Source organism: Phycodurus eques, chromosome 1 (genome assembly GCF_024500275.1).
Source record: "Phycodurus eques isolate BA_2022a chromosome 1, UOR_Pequ_1.1, whole genome shotgun sequence".
Lineage (NCBI taxonomy): Eukaryota > Metazoa > Chordata > Actinopteri > Syngnathiformes > Syngnathidae > Phycodurus > Phycodurus eques.
Genome location: NC_084525.1, coordinates 18,857,647 through 18,882,569, shown reverse-complemented (window position 1 = coordinate 18,882,569; position 24,923 = coordinate 18,857,647). Strand labels below are relative to the sequence as shown.

General features: G+C 42.1%; 1 protein-coding gene across 2 annotated transcripts in view; it reads left to right on the top strand.

The window, feature by feature from the left end:
- The window catches only part of si:dkey-178k16.1 (protein 4.1), a 68,535-nt gene that overhangs the window by 32,982 nt on the left and 10,630 nt on the right, over window positions 1-24,923 (top strand). Inside the window, exons 5-15 of one of the 2 annotated variants that reach the window (XM_061681679.1) lie at window positions 449-491; window positions 902-977; window positions 11,846-12,064; window positions 14,237-14,324; window positions 14,425-14,577; window positions 18,681-18,778; window positions 19,199-19,374; window positions 20,025-20,269; window positions 20,689-20,727; window positions 22,146-22,175; window positions 23,163-23,318. In XM_061681679.1, coding sequence (XP_061537663.1) covers window positions 449-491; window positions 902-977; window positions 11,846-12,064; window positions 14,237-14,324; window positions 14,425-14,577; window positions 18,681-18,778; window positions 19,199-19,374; window positions 20,025-20,269; window positions 20,689-20,727; window positions 22,146-22,175; window positions 23,163-23,318 — 1,323 coding nt within the window. The remainder of the gene's footprint in view (window positions 1-448; window positions 492-901; window positions 978-11,845; window positions 12,065-14,236; window positions 14,325-14,424; window positions 14,578-18,680; window positions 18,779-19,198; window positions 19,375-20,024; window positions 20,270-20,688; window positions 20,728-22,145; window positions 22,176-23,162; window positions 23,319-24,923) is intronic. The other variant, XM_061681687.1, reaches the window with a different exon arrangement.

The window sequence follows — 24,923 nt, the reverse complement described above, 5'->3', positions numbered from 1 at the left end:
AGATAGAGTTCATGTAAAGACCCTGATCCAAATCCGATCTCGATTAGAACAAGATCAATAGTCAGGTTCGTGCTGTCCATTAAAATTTTCAATCAAGTTGTTTTTTCTTTAACACAATTTAAAGTGATTAACAACCTAAAGTAAATTATGTAGACTTCAGACTTAACAATACAGCCTCTTTGAAATAACATGCTCGGACTCTACAGAGACCAATAAAAGCTGACGGTGACATTAAACAGAACAAGCTGCATTCAACTAGCCTTCATAGCCCCAATATTGATGCTTCCTGTTAATTATTGAGACCATATTTTGCACTTCAACTGGGGAAGGTATAGGCAGTCAGCAAGGAGCAGCACTTAATAAAGCTCTTAAAAATAAGGCTGTGAAGGATTATGCTGAGGTCAAATCTCTCAAAAAGGCATTGTCTCTTTTTTTCCATTTTTATTAGCATTGGATGGATCCGTCCAAGGAGATTAAAAAGCAAATTCGGGGTAAGTGCACAAGACAGAGACTACATGTACACATTATGTGTGCGTGTGTGTGTGTGTGTGTGTGTGTGCATGTGCGTGTGTGTGTGTGTGTGTGTGTGCACGTGTGTCCGTGTGTGTAATATCTGACTTATACTTAATTATCAAACAACACAGACTTACTGGCAAAGAAAACAAAGGACTGATAGGAAGATGAGGGGTGACAGGGTCAATTCACTTAAGTGGAGGTGAACAGAGGGCTAAGCATGCAATGCTGATTTCTCAACAAGTGTTAAAGTTCTGTTCAGTTTATATTAGGGATGGGCATTTATGTATCATGGGGATGTTTATACTGTAAATGCAGTGCTTTTTGGAAATTGTCTCTGCTGCATTTAAAAAATTGAAAAAATGATTCGGTGCTAATCTGTTCACAGTTGGCTCCTGGATTTTGGGATTCTCTGTTAAATTCTACCCTCCAGATCCATCAGTACTCATTGAGGACATCACCAGGTGGGTCTGAATTCTACAGCAGGTCTTTTATGGCTAAGTCCATTAATAATAGTTGAGTAGGACAGTTGCACAAGACAGTTTAAGACTGTACAGCACATGGAAAGGATGATCATCTCACATTGTGGAACCACATCTACTGAAAAATATTAGCATAAATTCAAAACATGGACAAAACCTAATCTTCAGTTCCAATGATCATAGTTGATCTTGAATCCAATTCTCTTCAGATGAGGACAGTCAAATGAATGATCGAGCCAAAGCTTGATTGAGACATTTCCTCTGTTGGTGTTTCACGTTGACCAGCGCATGATTTTTGGGTTCTGCAAAGCAGAGGTTTTAGGATTTGAATTGGTTTCAGAGAGGTGTTACTTGTTTCAATCCAATTCTGCAGAGATAATTTACAATATTTTGGATCACACAACTTGCAGAAATATTTACATTGCTGATTTGATGTACAGCAACATGTGTGGCTAAATTTCACATTCTCTGTAACACTTTCTAATTGCACAGTTAAGCATATTTGGTGTTCAAAACTGACCTTACATGCTTAATTAATCATGTGCAACTCGAAATATGTGCTGAAGTAATTAAACAATTTTTGAATGAAACACGGTCAATATATTGTACTATAGTACAATTAAATTTTGAAACAATACAATGTTGTCATCTACAGTGAAAACTTGAAAGTCAAATGCCTGTGAAGTCATACGACTTTAAATCGGACCAAGATTTCCTGGAAAAATATGTCACAGAATAGGTTGAACCACTGTCATGAGACCTCTACATATCTCACAGGACTTGAGCTCAGTGACCATCTCAATCAACTTCACACGTTTTTCTTGCTCTTGGTTTTATTGTGTCTGTGATGATAAGCATATGGGAAATGGAACTTGGAGAGCAGTGCATGCACATCTCTGCCCTGGCTGCTTAGTACAAACATTGACAATAAGTCATCAATAATAGCCCCCCCCCTCCCCCCACCTCTGCAAAAAAACAAATCCAGCATCAACCAGCAAGGCTTTTTTTCTGACGTAAACTGGCGCATGCTGGTTTGTGCTGGTCAGATGTTGGTGTTACTGGTGAACCAGCATGAAAATGCCGGTCAAGTTAGTGGACCAGCATAGGATGTTAGTAGACCAGCATGGGATGTTCGTGGACAGGCATGGAATCTTGGTGGATCAACATCTCCTGCTGGTGGACCAGCACGATATGTTGGTGGACGAGTACGGGATGCTGGTGGGATGTATCGTGGAACAGTATGGGTTGCTGGGAAAGTCGATTTAGCAGCACAGTTGTTCCCATGTTACTGAATGGGTCCGCATTACCATTATGGTCAACCAATTGGGTCATCTTAATGGTTTGAGATTTTGATGGGGCAATCCCTACCATAAAAGCACATCTCACAGGTCGACCTACGAGTGCTCTCCAGGGAAGGGGCGTAGCACGAAATCCTTGGCCGCCATACATAAGACTCTTGAAGGGTTCCCCCACCACACCTAAAATTCACTTTCACTGTGCCCTGTACACACACTGTAGTCTATCCTTTTCTTGTTTTATTCTGTTTCGTGACTTGTATTTTAAAGGTTTGGGCATAAGCACACACTTTTTTTCAAAGTGAAGTCTCAATAGAAAGGAATGGAGTGGAGGAGTGGGAACGTCGCGGGACTACCTCATCAAGATGGCGGTCACTCTGCACGTCGCACCAAATTGCTCTCGAATGACAACAGATATCTGTGTATAAAAACAAACAGCGAAACCAAAAGTCTGTAAACAAAAACTGCGAGTACATGATACAGATATTTTCCTTTAAACTTAAAATAAATTGTCATTATCCACACAACTTGCAATCACTTTTAAAACGTATTTTTTAGTCCAACCGATGAATCTTTTGCTTTAGCGCCTGTAAATAATACCTTTCGACCGATCCACACTCCAGTCCGGTAGGTGGCGGTAATGCGTCTGACGCTAGTTTGCCAACCGGCAATCAGACTCAAGAAGGAGAATTCGAATTTGTTTCCGGTCCAAAGCTGCCAGCTGTGCGCCAAAGCGCCACTTTTCAAGGAGGATTCTAAGGGTAAGCCATTTTATTGAAATACACGGCCGTTTTTTCATCTAGAAAAAAAAAGTTAATTAGGTTAACTGAACTCACTCACTATTGTGATAAGCTAACGTTAAACCTAAAATTGTCATTTTTTTGTCATACAAAAGAATACTACAGTCTACTGGGGTTAGTCTGCTAGCATGTTTCCTCCGTGCTGTTAATATGGGCAGCTAATGTCTTAAACTTAAAACTTGCATGGCCTTCTTATCAAATAAGATAGCTCAGCTATCGTTAGCTGCTAGCGCGAACGAGCAAGCTTTAGGGTAATTTATTATCCAGGTTTTTTTTTTTTTTTTGGCTGCATGTCATGTTTTCTTTTCTTTCTGCTTCGTGACTCTTTTTTTGACTAATGCAATTTATATTCTGAAAAATACAGTACGATACTATGTAAACACTATTTTCCAGACTATAAATCACACTTTTTAACTGGTCCTTGCGACTTATAGTCAGGTGTGATTTTTTTTTTTTTTTTCCCTTTTCATTATGTATTTTTTGTCTGGTATAAAATTGTCGACTGGTTAGCACATCTGCCTTACAGTTCTGAGGACCGGGGTTCAAATCCTGGCCTCACCTTTGTGGAGTTTGCATGTTCTCCCCGTGCATGTGTGGGCTTTCTCCGGGTACTCCGGTTTCCTCCCACATCCCAAAAACATGCGTGGGAGGTTGATTGAAGACTCTAAATTGCCCTTGGTGTGAATGTGAGTGCGAATGGTTGTTTGTTTCTATGTGCCCTGCGATTGGCTGGCGACCGGTTCGAGGTGTACCCCGCCTCCCACCCGAAGATAGCTGGGATAGGCTCCAGCAGCCCGCGACCCTAGTGAGGATAAGCCGTAAAGAAGATGGATGGATGGATGACTTATATTGTGGAGTGGTCCGGAAAGTACATTACGTGTTTGTGAATGTGCAGATATGTATTAACACCCTGTGTGTCTCAGATGATCCCATGCCCAGAGGCGCTCAAGCCGAGGCAGCAGAAGACATCCTTAACAAGTACCAAACGTCTGACAAGGTTTGTGTGTTGTCTTTAGCTGTTCGATTTATCATTCCCCCCCCCCCCCCAAGATACCGTTTTTGGGGTCATGTCTGTTTTTTTCTCAGTATATTTAAAAAATTAAAATAAAATTCACCTCAGTGCCTTCCGTAGCTTCTGATGAGATACTTGAACTCCTCAACTCTCTCATCCCTGACCTGGAGATGCAATACTGAGGCCATCAAACCGGACCCCCTCTACGTCTCGGCTGGGCCTACAACTTCTGTCCATAAAGTTTATGAACAGAATCGGTGACAAAGGGCAGCCTTGGTGGAGTTCAACCCTCTGGAGTTCAACCCTAACATTCATGCATTATATCTTAATTCACCGGTTAGGGTTAGCGGACCAAACACTGACACTTGTCGTACAGGGACTAAACAGCCCATAGCAGGGCGCCGCCATCTTCAAACAGGAGGTTCGGTACCCCATACTCCCGAAGCACCTCCCACAGGATTCCCTGAGGGACATGGTCGAACGCCTTCTCCAAGTCCACAAAACACATGTAGACTGGTTGGGCGAACTCCCATGCACCCTACACCCACCCGGCCGCACCCCCGACCACAATCACACCTCTGACTTGTGAGTTAACCATCCATGAACAGGATGTGAGACGCATCTTCAAACAATAAAAGATTAACAAAGCGGCAGGCCCAGACCATGTTTCCCCATCCTGCCTCAAAGTCTGTGCGAACTAGCTCGCTCCAGTCTTCACACAGATCTTCAATAGATCTCGGGAACTGTGCGAAGTACCATCCTGTTTCAAACGCTCCACCATCATTCCAGTCCCCAAGAAACCTGCAATCTCGGGTCTAAATGACTACAGGCCTGTCGCCTTGACATCTGTCGTCATAAAGTCCTTTGAACGTCTCGTGCTGGACCACCTCAAGAGTGTGACAGGTCCCCTGCTGGACCCCTTGCAGTTTGCCTACCAAGCGAACAGGTCTGCGGATGATGCAGTCAACATGGGACTGCACTTCATCCTAGAACACCTCAACAGTGCAGGGACCTACGCGAGGATCCTGTTCGTGGACTTCAGCTCAGCGTTCAACACCATCATCCCTGAACTCCTTTCATCCAAGCTTCTCCAGCTCAGCGTCTCACCTGCCATCTGCCAGTGGATTTACAGATTTCTGACGGGCAGGACACAGCAGGTCAGGCTGGGGGAGGCCACCTCATCCACACGTAGCATCAGCACTGGGGCGCCCCAAGGTTGTGTCCTCTCTCCGCTGCTCTTCTCTCTCTACATGAACGACTGCACCTCAGCGCACCCGACTGTCAAACTCCTGAAGTTTGCAGATGACACCACTGTCATCTGCCTCATCAAGGACGGTGACGAGTCTGCATATCGACAGGAAGCGGAACGGCTGGAGCTGTGGTGCGGCCGACACAACCTGGGGCTGAACACGCTCAAGACTGTAGAGATGATCGTGGACTTCAGGAGGCATCCTTCGCCACAGCTGCCCCTCACATTGTCCAGCTGCCTTGTGTCAACCGTCAAGACCTTCAAGTTCCTGGGAATTACAGTCTCTCAGGACCTGAAGTGGGCGACCAACATCAACTCCGTCCTCAAAAAGGCCCAGCAGAGGATGTACTTCTTGCGGCTTCTGAGAAAGCACGGCGTGCCACCGGAGCTGCTGAGGCAGTTCTACACAGCGGTCATCGAATCAGTCCTGTGTTCTTCCATCACAGTCTGGTTTGGTGCTGCTACAAAAAAGGACAAACTCCGACTGCAACGGAAAATCAAAACTGCTGAAAGGATTGTCGGTACCCCCCTACACACCCTTGAGGACTTGTCCGCTGCCAGAACTAAGACAAGAGCGTGCAAAATCCTCTCTGACCCTCCACATCCCGGTCACCAGCTCTTTCAGCTCCTTCCCTCAGGTAGGCGCTACCGGTCAATGCAAACTAGAACTAGCAGACATTCCAACAGCTTCTTCCCTCTTGCGATCAACTTCTTAAACACCTAACTTACAATTCCATTACAACATGCTGGCAATTTTTTTACTTGAGTTCGTTGTCACATTTCTGTGGGGCCAATTATATGTTACTCGTGCACTCACTGTAGTTGTCTCGCCACGCTGCACTATTTGCATATCTGTTGTTGACCAATACTGGCCACTCATGCCAGAGTAGTATCTGCTCCATTTTCACACTGATTGAGGAGTATCTGCAACATTTGCACAGCCAACATTGTCCCAGATTATCGCACTCGTCACTTTAAACCGCATACACTCCTTGAAGTCTCGGCGCCCTTTCCACAATGGTCATTGCACCGGACTGCTGCAATATTAGTCATTCGAACTGCTCTAGGTGCTAAAGGACTCTGTATCTTTTTGCACAATTGTCAAAAATAAATAAATAAATGTACCAGCATTATCAGATAACTAGCAACCCTTTACTGCTCAGTGACTGTTTTTTTTTTTTTGTCAATGTCTTTATGTCTCAAAAGTGTTCTCTGTCAATTGACTGTCTGTTGTCGTACTAGAGCGGCTCCAACTACCAGAGACAAATTCCTTGTGTTTTTTGGACATACTTGGCAAATAAAGATGATTCTGATTCTGACCCTCGACAACCCTACCGAGGGTGTAGAGCTGGTCCACTTTTCCACGGCAAGGATGAAAACCACACTGCTCCTCCTGAATCTGAGATTCGACTTCCTGACGGACCCTCCAGTACAATTTCAAATGTTTTAAAATCTGACCCAGGCTTCTTTATTAATAAATAAATAAATAAATCAGATAAGTATCCGATGCAAATGCACTATGGACGATGAGGTCATGCTCATGCGACCTGTTATCAAAAGGCAAAACAGTCACAATTGTTCAGCAAAACTGATGCGAGAAGAGCAATGGCAGACAGAGGAGCAGAAAACAGTGTTGAAAATATTTTTTTTTTGTTTTTTTTGTTGAAAGCCTTGCACTCATTGTGTATTTGTCTTTTTCAGCTTCCTACAAAGAGTGGCTTGAGAAGAAAATCCTGGACAAGGCACCGGTGGATGCTCGAGTGGGGAAGTGCCCATGTTACATCACGCAAAAGATGATGAACATAAACCAAAAATTGAACTCTCAGTCAGAGGTTCGCAACCTCTCAATGCTCCCCTGTGCCATGTAAAACCATTACAATTTTGTAATTGTTATTTAATGATGTTATTTGTGTTATGCTATTAGGTTTGTTTGATATATTTTATCTGCCTTGTTAAATAAAGTACTAAAGTAAAACACAACAAAAACAGCATATGCTGGTTTTTGCTTGTTTTCACCTATGGTGGTCTATGCTGGGTTTTTTAGCATACCTGTGTGCTGGCCAGTGGGGTGATTTAAGAAATCAAAATGGGGTGATAATAATGATTATGCGTTCAATGAACTGGTTTCTACAATTATTCATAGGGTTCGATGCCCGATGTTCACATGCATGAAATAGGTCTGATCCACCCCACACGTCCGTGAGCTTTTGTATCAACTGTATATGTCCACTCTGCAGGGGTGGAGCTACGTGATGGCCAGGAGTGGCCGGTGACCATCCAGACAGAAATTCAACCACTGGCGGCCAGTGTGTTTTTCAACGTGGAAAAGTTCGATCAGCAATTCCAAATCATCATATGTAATACAAAATAATGTTGAGAGATAAGATTTTGTTGTTGTTACCAAACCCCTTTTTTCAATAACTTTGAACAAAAGTTGAACAAACTGTTATCCCTGACTTCTGATTTAAAAGCTAGTTATCCATCAATTTGCATATATGTAGTACTACGATGAGGGAATGAAACATATGGTCTATTGTAGTGGTATTAGATTACAGTTGACAGTTGAGCGCGGCGTGATTTCAGCACATTCGGCGGACACGCCCACAGCACTTAGGAACTAAGGCTTGATTTATTTATTTTTTTTACGATTCTAAAGGCTCATTTTACAAGGTCTTTTTAATAATTCCAATTTGGCAGGGTTGTTAAGAACACTTCTTTTGATTACTTGATTGTAAATTACTTGAGTTAGGCAATCCTCTGTGATGTAGCAAAAAAACTAAACGTTATTCTTGTAACGTTATGACTAACTTTGAATATATATAACCTTTTAAGTTGAAGGTGTTTTGTTTCTATATGTACCCTGCAAGTGACTAGCGACCAGTCCAGGGTGTAGTTTTCCTTTTGCCCAGTCACATTGGATGATTCCATGTACATGGCTCAAGCTCACCCATGACCCTGAATTGGATAAGAGATAAAGAACATGGAGGGATGCATGGAATTGAGAGTTGTCCGCTGGCCCTATAATAAAGTGAATCTACTTTCTCTGTAGTTTATTCAGTAATAATTAAATGTAAATACAGTACCTGCAGCAGGAGCAATTCAGGTTTGGAATTTATGCAGGCTCTAACCTCATCTGTGTGTTTGTGTGTGCATGTTCAATCAAGTGCATACCATAAATCTAATATGCAATCCATATGTAGAGTTGTGCATCAATCCAAAAACATCTCATGAGTGTGTGTGATCCAGAGGCGTGAAGGGTAAAGATCAGATCAGCTTGTTTGTGGCCACCAATCATGTAGGCCCAAGTAAGAGCAACTTTTTGGCATAAAACCACAAGACTCCAAATTCTCCATTGGATTGATGGAGCAGAAAACAGTCAGTGTTGAAATGTATTTATTTATTTATTTGTTTGTGTTTTTGTTTTCAGTATTGAATCAAAACACAGAACAAGACTGAAATGAGGAGCATCCGAATGATTAGTCATAATAAATGATAAACTGCTTAAATGACTGGTTATTCAAAAAGGGAATAAGTGAGACATTTCTGAAATGCTCTAACACCATGCTGCTTGAATTAACGACTGTGTTTATAAAAGATCGTTTTTCCAAGTGACCCAGAGAGCACGTTGGTTATTTGAACACACAGGAAATCTCACTGGAGTTGTTTCAAACCCAAAGCAAAGGTTGGTTAGGATTTTTTTCCCCCTGAGCTGAAAGCTTTCTTGTCACCAAGACAATCAGTATGAATTACTGTGAAATTGTTTTTGGACAGACATTTTATTAAAAACTTCACAGACAAATCAACCACTAGCTGTAAGTCCTATAAAAGTGTTCCGGTATACTGTCCCAGATGATCGCACTACTCGTCACTTTAAACCGCATACACTCCTTGAAGTCTCAGTCATTGCACCGGACTATTGCAATATTAGTCGTTCGAACTGCTCTAAGTGCTAGAGGACTCTGCATCTTTTTGCACAATTGTTTTTTGTCAATGTCTTTATGTCCCCAAAGTGTTCTGTAAATTGACTGTTTGTTGTACTAGAGCGGCTCCAACTACCGGAGACAAATTCCTTGTGTGTTTTGGACATACTTGGCAAATAAAGATGATTCTGATTCTGATTCTGATTCTGATCTAATTAATATTATTGAAACCAGTTACTTGTGTTTTTTCGTTTGCGGCACAAGGAATCAGTAATTGTCTTTGAGGCAATTTCTATGGGGCCGAACACCAATGTTTGCAATAGTCCATGCCTAACAATTTGGTTTTAATTTACAACCCCAATTTCAATGAAGTTGGGACATCGTGTTAAACATAAATAAAAAGAGAATACAATGATTTGCAAATCATGTTCAACCCATATTTAATTGAATACACTACAAAGACAATATATTTATTGTTCAAACTGATAATCTTTATTGTTTTTAGCAAATAATCATTAACTTACAATTTTATGGCTGCAACACGTTCCAAAAAAGCTGGGACAGGTGGCAAAAAAAGACTGAGAAGGCAGCGTGGGTTCAGTTCCCACTCAGTGACGGTGTGAATGTGAGTGCGAATGCTTGTCCGTGTCTATATGTTCCCCGCGACTGATTGGCGACCAGTTCAGGGTGTAGTCCGCCTTTCGCCCAGTCAGCTGGGATAGGCTCCAGCGTCCCGCGACCCGAACCAGGATAAGCGGTGTTTAAAATGGATGGATGGAGCGTTGAGGAATGCTCATCAAACACCTGTTTGGAACATCCCACAGGTGAACAGGCTAATTGGGAACAGGTGGGTACCATGATTGGGTACAAAAGGAGTTTCCCTGAATTGCTCAGTCATTCACAAGCAAAGATGGGGCGAGGTTCACCTCTTTATGAACAAGTGCGTTAGAAAACAGTTGAACAGTTTAAGGACAATGTTCCTCAACGTACAATTGCAAAGAATTTGGGGATTTCATCATCTACGGTCCATAATATCATCAAAAGGTTCAGAGAATCTGGAGAAATCACTGCATGTAAGTGGAAAGGCCGAAAACCAACATTGAATGCCTGTGACCTTCGATCCCTCAGGTGGGACTGCATCAAAAACTGACATCAATGTGTAAAGGATATCACTACATGGGCTCAGGAACACTTCAGAAAACCAATGTGAGTATATACAGTTCGGCGCTACATCCGTAAGTGAAACTTGAAACTCTACTATGCAAAGCAAAAGCCATTTCTCAACAACACCCAGAAACGCCACCGGCTTCTCAGAGCCCGAGCTCATCTAAGATGGACTGATGCAAAGTGGAAAAGTGTTCTGTGGTCCGACGAGTCCACATTTCAAATTGTTTTTAGAAATTGTGGACGTCGTGTCCTCCGGACCAAAGAGGAAGAGAACCATCTGGACTGTTATGGACGCAAAGTTCAAAAGCCAGCATCTGTGATGGTATGAGGCTGTGTTATTGCCAATGGCATGGGTAACTTACACATCTGTGAAGGCACCATTAATGCTGAACGGTACATACAGGTTTTGGAGAAATCCATCCAAGCAACGTCTTTTTCATGGACGCCCCTGCTTATTTCAGCAAGACAATGCCAAACCACCTTCTGCACGTGTTACAACAGCGTGGCTTCGTAGTAAAAGAGTGCGGGTACTCGACTGGCCTGCCTGCAGTCCGGACCTGTCTCCCGTTGAAAATGTGTGGCGCATTATGAAGCGTAAAATACGACAACGGAGACCCCGGACTGTTTTCCACCTACAAAAGCTTCAACAATTAGTGTCATCAGTTCCCAAACGTTCATCGAATGTTGTTCAAAGAAAAGGTGATGTAACAGAGTGGTAAACATGACCCTTTCCCAGCTTTTTTGGAATGTGTTAGCGCCATAAAATTCAAAGTTAATGATTATTTGCTAAAAACAATAAAGTTTATCAATTTGAACATTAAATATCTTGTTTTTGTAGTGTATTCAATTAAATATCGGTTGATCATGAGATTTGCAAATCATTGTATTCTGTTTTTATTTATGTTTAACACAACGTCCCAACTTCATTGGAATTGGGGTTGTACTTGATCATGACATACAGTGGACACTCTAAAGGCCACATTATGCTGAGATTCAGCTGGTGAAGCTCTGATTTAAAAAAAAAAAAAAAAAAAAAGAAAAAGAAAAGCATCCCGAACAAACATCTGTGTCATTGGCCGCTATTGCGATAGTGGGCTCATGGAAAGCTGGCAGACCAGCACACCTTTGCCCTTTGTGACCCTAAAAAAAAGTTTTTATCACACACTGGAAGTTTTTATCACACTTTCCTCATTGGCATTACTTGTGGTTGCATCACACATCCCACAAATATCAATTTATTAAATTAGCAAAAAAAGGTTAATCCTTTTAGCTTCAGTCTAAAGTCTCCTGAGATTTGCTACAATGACAGTAAAGGATGATGTGTAGCACCAGTTTTATTTGTGACGTCACGCTAGAATTAAAAAAAAAGACTAAACCTAACAGGTGTTCGTATGTTTTACTCTTCAGGTATTACCTGTGCCTGCAGTTGAGGGATGACATCCTGTCTGGCCGTCTGCCCTGTTCTTTTGTTACGCACGCCCTCCTGGGCTCCTACACTGTTCAAGCTGAACTGGGTGACTATGAGCCTGAGGAACATGGGCCGGACTATGTCGCTGACTTTCGCTTTGCACCTAACCAGACACGGGAGCTGGAAGAAAGGGTGATGGAGCTGCATCGTAACTATAGGTCGGCACACAAATTTACCTAATTGCCAGTGATACTTTGTAGGGTATGGAAGAGTCTTTTTTTTTTTTTTAAACTGTCCTATTGAGCTGCATGGGCTTGCAGGCTTGCAGAATGGTGGGTCTGTCGGCCTTTTGTGCTGGAACAGTTTTGCTGCGCAACAGGGGAGTTTGAAATACTCCCTCTGCTTATTTTTTTAAATGTTTTTATTATTCTGATGTTTATTGAAAATGCAGCCAGACAGAGAGAGGGACAGAGTGGACAAGGGGAATAGGGGTGCGAACCACAACAGAACAATTGTTAGACAGTCTAGATATTTGAGCACAAGTAACGTTACAACAGTCAAATCGCGTTCTTATTTGTGGATAGGGGAGGGGGCACCTGGTGAGGACATGCAATAACTAACCAAGAGAACAAGATGAGAGAGGACAGAAAAGGGCAGGACAGGAGAGGATGTGGGAAATGGCCAAGGCAGTGCTACTGACGAGTGGTGCGGTGGGATTCTTTTTTTAGTGTCTAAACACCTGTAAGAACCTGTGAGTTGATATTTAAGTATAACCTCTGTTGTTATTAGTGGTCCCAGCACAAGTAATTAAAGCCTATAGCGTGTCTATGGAATTTATTAGTGAATGAACACCATATCACATGCATGTTAGTCAGCTGGTGTACCGAGTTGCTCAGCTGGCACATTGAAGAAGGGTGGGCCTGGCCCCCTCCACCCACAAGGGGGGGGGGGGGGGGGGGGGGGGGCAAGCCAGCAAGCCCATCCAGAGGGGGAACCCAACCAGGGGGACCCCACCGACCCCCCCCAGGACCCAGGGACGTCCCGAGCCCAACCGAAGCACCCTGACCAGTCCCAAAGGGAGGGGTACGGGCATACTTATGCATACTTATATTGCATAATGTGTGATCTATGGAGTACTTTCAACTGGATTAGCTATAAATTACTTTTTTTTTTTTTTGTTATTGAGAATGTATTTCTACAGATGTGTGCCCAGTAATCAATGTCAGTAGACACTGAGAGGTATTTTTCCCATTTTGCTATTGGTAAGTGTATTGAATTAGTACTTGAGATTAATTGTGTACTTTTGAAAGGAGTTTTTTTGTTTTGTGGGAGTAGTTCTACTATTTTCTGAACAAAAAAGGGTAGTTCTAAAGGATCCACGTGTGTTGAGAATCTTTTTAGGATTGTTGTTCTTACTTTATCGTATTGAAGGAAGTTACCACCTCTAATATGCAATTCTTGGAATAAGCTTTCATGTGACATGAATACATTTTTTTTGAATAGGTGATGTAGGCGGTCAATTCCACATTGTTCCCAGGTGCTGCAGTAAAGGGATATTTTGTTAATCGCAAAATCGGGCTTGTGCAAGATTGGGCAGGAATGATATGGTGCTGACCGAGATTGCGTGGTTTTTAGACTTTTCCACCAAGCCGATAAAGTGGATGCAATAATCGGACTCTTAAAACATTTGTGGCATTGGAGAATTGTGCTGATAAATGGGAGGTTTGGTGCTATTGCAGTCTATCTGTTCCTTTTCCAGCCAAGATTGTTGTTCAACATTTGGATGTAACCATTTCATGAGGCACTGTATTTGGCTAGCTAAGTAATAGTATTTGAAATTGGGTGCGTCAAGTCCCCCTTCTGTTTTACCTTTCTGAAGGGTAGCTAGGGTAATTATATTTTTGTTATTTTTTCGAGTAAAATTTTAAAATGGCGAAGTCCAGCATTTGGAACCATTTTAATGTGAGTTTGAAAGGGATGGTTGAAAATGAATAGTTAATTTGTGGTAACGTTTTCATTTTTACTGTAGCTATACGCCCTAAAAGTGAGATAAGTAGGCTGTTCCAACGTTTTAAATCATCACCATTTTTTTCCAATAGAGGTACGTGATTTAAATTATTTAACTCTGTATGTTTTGCTGATATATTAATGCCTAGATACTTTATACTGCCTGTCGGAATAGGAAAGTCTGGATTTTGGTCTGCAAGATTCCATGAGTTAGTTGTTATAGGGAATATTATTGATTTTGACCAATTGATAGCATATTATGGTAATTGTGAAAATGTCTTAATGAGGTTAAAAACTGTTGGAAGTGATGCTTTGGGTTCTGCATAAAGATTGATTTTGATTTTTGATTCAATGATGTGTCATTTGTGATTATCGCACCATAGGGGAATGAGTCCAGCAGAGGCCGAAGTGAGTTTTCTAGAAAATGCCAAGAAGCTCTCAATGTATGGTGTGGACCTTCATCACGCTAAGGTACAGAGACAAACTATTAGGGCTGTTACATGTACAGTACATGTAGCAGCATACTCTTAATACAGGGATCTTTCCACGCACTGTTGCCCATGCTGATTAGGATTCTGAGGGGATTGACATAATGCTGGGTGTCAGCGCCAACGGTCTGCTCATTTACCGAGACCGTCTAAGGATCAACCGCTTTGCCTGGCCAAAGATCCTCAAGATCTCCTACAAGAGGAGCAACTTTTACATCAAGATTCGTCCTGGAGAGGTAGATAAAAACAACCCTTTGGATGTCTTTTTGCGAGATGTTTGGATAACAAGGTTAGATTCCAATTTTTCATTTAAAGGCCCAGTGAACTGACCAAAAAATGTCTGCCAAATTTGAATTAATTAAAAAAGTATATAAAATAAGGCTGCCAAATGCTGAAAAAGAGAGCCCACCCTCCAGTTGCAGGATTGTGTAGTCATGTATACTGAGTCCACTCCGCGGAATCTTCAGCTGTCAATCACATAGGCGTCTGTGGCTCTTTGTGGCTCACACAGCCACACGCATCCACTTTGTCGATTAAACAGTTAACTTTCCCTGATACATCGCTGTTATGTGGATGCATATATGATACAAAACCTAGTGAGGCGGTAACTTATTGGACGAGCCGACGCCGTACTGCCAAGCTCGCTGCCTCATAAGCTTGCTAGCCAGTTAGCTCGTTATCTCGTGAGCTAGCGCAAAGTTATATTTCCCGAAAGTGTCCCATTTGTGAGGGGCTTGTCTGGGGAGCGGCTGTGGCAATTTGGAGGGGCCTCAACACCAGTGCACCGGACTCTGGTAGGCTGCTCTAGCCACTGGTGGGCTGGCGTGGTGCAGGGAGCCGTTCCGTTTACCTGCTGCCTCGCTATCCGCCACATGTGGGGGCACACAACAGAGACACTGTGGCCCAAATAAGACATAACACTTCAGGAAATATGTATTTTTTTTGGGTAGTAGGCATAGCTTGATGGCCCATTGTACACTGTAGTGGTAGAAAAATGTCATGTTATTGTCATGAACATGCATGCATGCACACAAAATTAGTTCTCTGCATTTAATCCATCACAGTGAACAGATACACAAGTTAGTGGAACACACTGGAGCAGGGGGCAGCTGAAGCGCCCAGGGAGCATTTCGGGGTATCAGTGTCTTGCTCAAGGACACCACAGCCGTGAGCCCGGGAGATGTTGGCAGATGGTCCAGTCGGGGTCTTGAACCACGGTGGCAGGCGATGATCTTAACCATTGGGCCACGGCTGCCCAAAAAAGAAAAAGAGTTTAATCCAATATGTCGGCAATCCGGTACTATATTCTCAGTATTTGCACGTTTTCAGCATTTATCTTCAAACATATTTAATCTATTTAGAAAAAAAAACATGAACATGACTTTACTGGGTCTTGAATGGTTTCCCTGCTGGCAGCACATTGAAAGACAGGATAGCACGTCTGTCCCAGCATCATGTTTTCCACATGCTCGTTTGGCTTTTGTCAGGGGTGAATGTGAGTGTGAGTGGTTGTTTGTCTATTGCGTGCCCTCCGATTGACTGGTGAGCAGTCCATGGTGAACCCTGCCTTTCGTCAGGATAAGCTTCAGTTATAGAACATGCCCGGATGGTTGGAATAATGGAGTATGATCCACTATTTTGCCAAAGGTATTCGCACACATACTGCACCTTGACTCACATATGAATCAAAGTGACATCCCATTCCTAATCCATAGGGTTCAATATGACGTTGGTCCACCCTTTGCAGCTACACTATAACAGCTTCAACTCTTCTGGGAAGGCTGTCCACAATGTTTGGGAGTGTGTTTATTGGAATTCTTTACCATTCTTCCAGAAGCGCATTTGTGAGGTCACACACTGATGTTAGACGGGAAGGCCTGGCTGTCAGTCTCTGCTCTAATTTATCACAAAGGGGTTCTATCGGGTTGAGATCAGGACTCTGTGCAGACCATTCAAGTTCATCTACACCAGACTCTGTCATCATGTCTTTATAGACCTTGCTTCATTTTGGAAGAGGGAGGAACTAGCTCCAAACTGTTCCCACAAAGTTGGAAGCATGGAATTGTCCAAAATCTCTTGGTATGCTGAAGCAGTCAGAGGTCCTTTCACCGGAACTAAGGGGCTCAGCCCAGCTCCTGAAAAAAAGCCCACACCATATTAACCCCCTCCACCAAACCTTACACTTGCCACAATGCAGTCAGACAAGTACCATTCCCCCGGCAACCGCCAAACCCAGAATTGACCATCATTCGTCATTCTAGAGAACCCATCTCCACTGCTCTATAGTCCAGTGGCGGTGTGCTTTACACCACTGCATCTGACGGTTTGTATTACACTTGGTGATGTATGCCTTGGATGCAGCTGCTCGGCCCTGGAAACCCATTCCACGTAGCTCTCTGCGCACTGTTCTTGAGCTAATCTGAAGGCCACAGGAAGTTTGGAGGTCTGTAGCGATTGACTTGGCAGAAAATTGGCGATCTCTTCGCACTCTGCGCCTCGCATCTGCTGACCCCACTCGGTCAGTTGACTTGGCCTACCGCGTCGTGGCTGAGTTGCTGTTGTTCACAAACGCTTCCACGCTCATACAATACCGCTGACAGTCAACTGTGGAATATTTAGGAGCAAGAAAATTTCATGACTGGACAAGTTGCACAGGTGGCACCCTATCACAGTTCCACGCTGGAATTCACTTAGCTCCGGAGCGTGACCCATTCTTTCACAAATGTTTGTAAAAACAGTCTGCATGCCTCTGTGTGTGATTTTATACACCTGTGGCCATGGAAGTGATTGGAACACCTGATTCCGATTATTTGGATGGGTGAGCAGAAAACTTTGGCAATTTAGTGTATGATGCCCAAAGAAGTGCCAAAATCAGAGATGATATTGAAATAAAATATATCTTTTTCTTTTTCCCCTTTTTGAATTTCCTGTAACACTATTAGCCAGTTATGGATCTATAATTATTATATATAACTAACCAAGGATGATAGCTGTGACACAGTTGCTTCCTGTTTGCTTTTTTTCAGTCTAAAAGCAAAGCAAATGTATTTATATTGTACATTTCATACACAAGATAACTCCATGTGCTTTAGCTGATTAAAAGCATTAAACAATAAAGGAAGAAAAAAAACCTCAAAAACATTTAAAGACAGTGGAAGAAAAGATCATTAAAAAGTGGAAATGCTCTATAAGTCATGAGGAAAAAAAGAATAGTTTTTTAACCTGGACTTAAAGACATTGACACTTGGGGCTGACTTCAATTCTATTTGCAATTTATTAGATTTGCATGCAGCATAGCACCTAAAAGCTGCTTCGTCATGTTTGCTTTGGACTCTGTTTCCAGTTGTCAGATCTGAGTTGGCAGATCTCAGAGCCCTACTGGGTTTATAGTCAGGGCCTAAACCATTTAGTGATTTATAGACCAGTAGCAGAACTTTACAATCTATTCTAAAGCTGACTGGGAGCCAGTGTAGAGACTTTAGAATTGGTGTAATATGTTCTAAAGTCTTAGTTCTGGTCAGAACCCGAGGTGCCGCATTCTGAATGATCTGCAGCTGTTTAATGCTCTTTTGGGGCAGTCCCTTACAATAGTAAATTCTACTTGAGATAAAATCATGGATGAGCTTCTCCTGGTCTGCTTGGCACATGCAAGGCTTCATACTCTAGATATGTTCTTCAGATGGTAGAAGGCAGTTTTAGTAATTGATTTGATATGACTGTTGAAAGTCAGGTCGGAATCTATCAGTACACCAAGGTTTTGGACTTGGTCTGTGGTGTTTAAAGAATGTGACTCCAGGTATTTACTAACAGCAATCCTCTTCAAGCCTACTTCAATAATGACATTCTGTTTTATCTTCAGTCTACATCCTTAAGGGCATTTATAGTGTTTAATGCCCATTATATTAATATTTCTTGATATCATCATAGTGAATATCATGCCATCTTGTGAATTTTCTTCCGAAACTGTATATCCTCAGGTCAGTGGTAATTTTCCTGGACAGTCAGGGTTCTGTTTTGTGATAGGACTGTCAGTGTGTTGATTAAAGACCTATGATATTGCGAATAACCTATTGATTGGACAGATGCTACATCTGTTCACATCACTGAACATCTGTTGCAGTGAATGTTTATTTGGAGGTCGGTTGGAGTTGTACCATACGTGTCAACAAATAAAATATGTTTGAGGGAACAAAAAAGATATTGATTCTTCCATTGCTCTGGAGTGAACACAGCTCACCCTCACACTGTGTCTTCGTCTTTCCCCGCACTTGCTCCTCTCACCCTTGTTTTCTTTTTTCCAACCTCCACAATCCATCACTCTTTCCCTATCACGGCTCAGTATGAACAGTTTGAGAGCACCATTGGCTTCAAGTTGCCCAACCATCGGGCCTCGAAGCGACTGTGGAAGGTTTGCATTGAGCACCACACCTTCTTCAGGTAGGACTTGGTCACTCACCTATTCTGCACTGTAGCATGGAACAATACAAGTTTTGTAGAGATGGGCCTGATCATAGATTATTAAATCATTTAAATGGTTAAGAGTCCTGCTGATTGTGTGGAATCGATTGTTGATTAATTGTGTTTAGAAGCAACTGAAGCAAAACAGAGTGTACTATGACTATAACAAGCAGAGGTGCTGTTGATTCAGTCTCAAACCATACCTTTAGCTGCTCCGTCTACTCTTTAAAAGATATTGATTGGTTCATTCATGGTTTGATTGGCCACAATCAAAAGACAAATCTTGACAGTATGGATTAGGGAGCTAATTGTATCCTCTGGAATCCAGGACTAAAAGACGGACATCCACTTCTTTATTCTCTCCTCATTTTCAACATTATATATGAACCGCTTTTACAGGTTGGTTTCTCCAGAGCCGCCTCCAAAGGGCTTCCTGGTGATTGGATCCAAATTCCGCTACAGTGGGCGAACTCAAGCCCAAACCAGACAGGCCAGTGCTCTGATTGACCGGCCCGGCCCTCTGTTTGACCGCTCTGTTAGCAAGAGGTACCTGCTGTCCCGAAGTATTGACGGCTGTAAGTATGCAAATTAGTTCTCAATTCCTCCAGAGTGTACCCATGTATTTATGGTCTTGTGAAGAAAATAATCTACTGTTTTACGGCTTTATCCTTGCCCTTAAATAGGGTTCCAAAGTTGTAAGAGACTACTTTGCATGTAATTGCTGTACTGGCATTTTCGGTGGTGCACCTATCACCTATAGGTAGGCTATTGAAAAAGGAAAACTGCACTTGTATCTTAGAGAACTTTAAATTTCTTACAACTGCAATGATATAAACCACACCAATGAGAAAAGTAATTTGTGACAAAGTATAGAAATGTATCAAAAAGATCAATCAAATTGCTCAATTTCCCCCCCCAGTCAGATCATGTTTGTGAGACAGAGTTCACAGGTCTCAGAAACAATGCCCTTTTGGTGAGTGTAAAAATGCCAGCTGCAGTACACCACACAGCATGGTCAGAGAACTGGCAGGAGCAGGAATTTAGAAAGATGTACACTAAAGGAATAAATATACCCTCCCACTCCTAATTACTTTATTTCACAGAATATCTGGCATGAATGCCTTCAAATCCAGATTCATTCAATGCCAAATAGATTTTTGTTATGTGTGATTATTAAAACTAAAGACTGCATTTTTTTTTTTTACCTCCACTGGCACCAAACCAGCTTCAGCTTTAGGTAACAGTATGGACCAGTTGTCTCAGCGGAGCTCGAGTGAACGAACACAGTTCATGTCCAGAGAAGACCTGGACCAAGAAGGCAGCCTGGACCTAGACCATGATCACTACCACTATCCGTACCAGGACCAAGACCAGGGTCATGACACTGACGAGGACTTAGAGCTGAACCGGGGTCCAGAACACATTCATGGTGCAAGCAGCTCAACATGCAGCAAAACTTTGGAACTCAAGGTACACGGCAAGGGGAGACATTGCTTCTCTGGCATTGATGAGTGACTGCTGATCAAAACGGATGAAACTTGTACATTTCATTTGATACAATACCCACAGTCTTGTACTGAGCCACATCCTTGACTTTAACAAACATAAAAAAAAGGATAAAATAATCATATCTCCACTTCACCTTCCTTTGCTTTTGACATTGGTATTCACAATGCCTTCTTTCCCAATCGTTTCACCCAATTGCCTCCGTTTTCAGCTTCTCTCAAGACATTTAAGACTTGCTCCTTAATCTCCTTATATATATATTTTTAAAGCCTGTAAACCGTTTCCAGCCTGCCGCTGCTCTAATGCCATCATTCCCTCTCGCTAACCACCCCCTTTCCTCTTCTCTAACCTTTTTTTGCCCTCCGGCCTGTGCTGTCCTGCAGGCGGAGGAAGCAGCCTCGCCTGTAGACTCAAAACCAGAGGTATTTTGGCCACTTTGTGTGCGTGTGGTTGGAGTTGTTGGTCTAGTACCGCACCTCGTGTAAACTCCCTGTGAAAATGCAAATGCCTGCAAATAGTTAATGTTCAATTCCGATTATGTCTGTAAATAAGATTCTATGCAATGCAAAAAACCTCACCTCAAGTAGTGCTGTATGGTGGTTTTGACCTCCAAATATTTCCCCCCCCCAAAATGTTTTGTCTGTTTTTGATTTTTTTTACAACTTTGGCAAAGTTTCAGTCTTAAGGTCCCACTATGGATACATTGACAGACAGCCAATACACATACTTTAAATCAGAATTCTCAAGGATGCTAGGCATCCTAACTTTTGCTGCTTTGAAAAGAATGGCAAACAAATAATTCAATGCATTTAACACATAAAAACGTATATAAAAGTATATTTCAGTGGTTATGAAACTTTTTACACCAAGTACTGCCTAAAAAATACTTGGCTCTCAAAAGTGCCACAATCATGACCAATATGAAAATACAGTAGTATAGCAGGTCAATGTGTTAATCAAATTGAGACAGAGGTTTTATTCCAAAAATGTATGAAAAAAAAACAAGATTTAAACTTATTATTGTTAGCCACTGTAAGTTTATGCACAGTTTGAACATTAACACTGCGCTTAAGTATAAGAAATTGAAAACAAGTACTTAACTAATGATTTAATTAAAATGTGTTACACAGAAGAGTAAAAAACAAAACCTAATTAAAAGTTTAAAAACAAGTTAAAATTAATTAATTAAAGTAATTAATTAAAACAGTTCAAAATTAAATGCAAATGTATTGTACTAAAAAGTTAAATACAACTGATCAGCACTCAGGCAGTGATTCTTTTGCGGATCACGACAGGGAGCCGGCATACCACACTTTGAGAATCACTGTTGTAGAGACCAGGTGCATACATTCAATTATATTAAAGGGGCTGATTTTTTTTTTAAATTAGCAATAGAAATTGATGGCCATCAATTACTGCTGATCATCCAAAAATTTTCCCTAATTGACTAATCTCTTGATGCTCCACTTTCCAACAGCTAAGCGTTAAATATGATAATATTTGATCATCAACATTTATTTTAATTGAACCCACTACACAAGACACACTTATTTAAAATGCCTCATCCACTCAGTGATGCGCAGATACAATCATTTATCATGTGGTTAAGTAGACCTCACTGCTCATGTTGTCTGGTAATTAGTCCATTAATATTCAATTGGCCAATCTTGGAAAGCATTGCTTGATGACAGTGTGAATGTTTGAGTGCTTCCCTTCCTCTTTTCCCTGAGCTTTTGCATCTTTGCATGAAAATTAACCAAACTAATGAAATAAAATCACACCATCTTCTGCTTTGCTTAAAACGCCTCATCTCACTTGGCTCACTCCCCACTCGGACAAGGATCTGGCCACGGCTCGGCCCAAGCAGGAGGTATTGGCCTGTCTTGTTTACTTTGACGTCCATCACTTACTCTCGTGCAAGAACACAACATGAAAACAGTCTATTTTTACTTCAGTCTACAATATTCACAAATACATGCCACTGTAAAGTGTGTCAAACAGCTTATTTTACTGTTGCTACTGACTCATATTTAGAGCTTCTGGTACTCTACCCTCCAAGATGATGATATTCACCCTCACAGAGTAATGTCTATCAGAGTCTACTCTTTGGGAGTAGAAAAAGTGGAGTGGCCTGCGAACAGTCCTGACCACTTGTAGCATTGGCTTGGACATGCTAGAATGACCAACACAACCAAAATGACTGACTTGTGATGACTCCCGGTTGAGGAGTGAAATACCATCCCGAAGCAATGTGAGACCAAGATGGTGACCAGCTTGAGGAGGAGGTACAGTTCTATGCTGTTGGTGCTGTGTATGCTACTGAGGCTCTTTGAATGTTCATCAAATGAATACATAGGAAAACTGCCAATGTCTTATATATTTTAATGTGACAATATGAGATTTAATTCATCCAACCCACCAAAGAATATCAGACAGTCAACAGCAACAACAAAATAAGGTGTTTGGTATAGGCAGTGATGATGTGTCCCATTTTACATGGGCACAATGCACATACTCGGCTGTGCTACTCATCCCACAAATGCATGTTCCTTTAAAAGAGGCTTCCTATTGGTGTAACATTATTGCGAGAAGCATTTTTTGAACTGTCTAACAGAGGAACACCCGCTTCCAAACATTTTGTTAAATGTTTAACTGCAGGTTTGTTAATGTTGTGACGAGATAGTATAAACAAAGCCAAAAGAGACCAGTGTAATGTAGCATGGGGAGAAGTATTAATGCCTGAGAGAGTACAACGAGATCCTGTTTAATTTGGACCTTTTTTGAAGATGACATATCTGGAAAGTATCTATTTTTATTGGTGTTTGTAACTCTGCCTTGACCTCCACTGTGTCATCAGCAGTTCTTAGACAAGCCAGAAGATGTTCTACAGAAACACCAGGCTAGCATCAATGAGCTGAAAAGGGCTTTGAGGCAGCCCAATAGTAAGATGACACAGCGGGAGAAACGTGCTGGCTCTGCTACTTCTCTTGGAGGAACCCCAGAGCGGAAACCAGTAAGAATGAGATTTGATTCCTGGGTAATGACATCGTTATTTTCCCTTTGTCTGATCTGTTTGGCTTGGCCAGATGTCTCGTAATGTCTTGTGCAGCCATTCCAAATTTTACTTACTGAGATGGAACAAAAAAGTGAGAAAAACAGATCTTGACGTATGAGAGAGGAATGACATGATTTGCATTTCCTCTTTGACTTGTCTTGAAAAATCCATTTTAGTGTTTCGTACGGTAACATCGGATTGTCACGCTAGGCTAACGAAACTGTTTACTCTATGTCAACATAGGCGACTGGTGAAGCCAAACTGATTGACAAGCAGGATGCTAATGGACGAGCGCTGGATTGTGACTCTAATGTGGCTAGAGCCACATTGACGGTCACACCTTGGGCAATGGAAAATGGGGGAACGTGGAACTCTCCAACTGGGATATCTCCTAAAAACTATTTAAGAGCAATAGGGCTAACAGTTAGAAGCCCCATCGATGCTCCTTTAACCACTAACAATGGAAATGATTCTGTATTAACAAGGAGTTACAGTCATGAAAATGGATTCAGCTCCTCTAAGGAAAAACAAAGGAACGGAACACAGAGCAGAGATGTGAAGCTTTGCCAATATGACCAAAACATGCCTCAAGCACTAACAAAGAACTTTAAAACGGTCTCAAAGGGAGAAGGAGGCAGAGCGTCGAGTGACACACAGAAAACCGAGGGCCCGACTCTTCAAGATTTGCCGAACGATATCGGCAAAACTTTGAGCTCTGAATATGCTGAAGTCAGCAAAGTAGTTCCTCTCAAGCCACAGAGATCAAAAAAATATTTGACTAAAGATACCATAGTTTGTGTGCAGTCTCCAAACCAGTCTGCGTGGAGCATTGTTGGGGATGCAGTATTGATACAATCAGAAGGTGGATCTGGTGAAGCAACAAGGAGAGTGGGGGATGATAATAGACTGCACTCTTCCACAGATAGAGTCAGTGATAACTCAGCAGCTAGAAAATACCACAGCGGTGCTGGTCCGTCACATCATCATCAACAAGAACAACAACAGTACTTTAGAGAATTCAGGGAGGCAGGAAATTCAATGACCAGTGACGAGCAACAGGAAGATGCTCAAAATAATGCAAACTTGAACGCAGAAAGACTCCTGTCTAGGTTTCCAACAGTTCCCCCACGAACACTTCCTCTGAAAAAGCAATGGTCAAGAGACCGCCACAGCAACACCGACTGCAGCCACATCCACTACAGAACCAACCATGACACCACCAAGAGGAAGCAAGCGGTAAACCACCCATGCGTCCTGCCAAAATCTGTCTGTCCATCATGGGGAAGTAAAACATTGCATGAGCTTGACGCAATGACTTGCAAATCTTGTGTTTGCCATCTGAAAAGTAAACCGAAAATCACACGCTCATTCTTCAGAACTCATGTGATTGAGAAAGCAAAAGCCATTGATCGACTTAACTCTTGTCCACAGTCCAGCGAGCTTTTTGCTTTCCTTTTGTTGCCCTCTGCAAAGCTTGACATCTGCTTGGCCATTTCAGAACGTCACTGACCTTTACATTAAGGTCTCCTTTTTCCTTTCAACATCCTCACATGAATAAGGTGG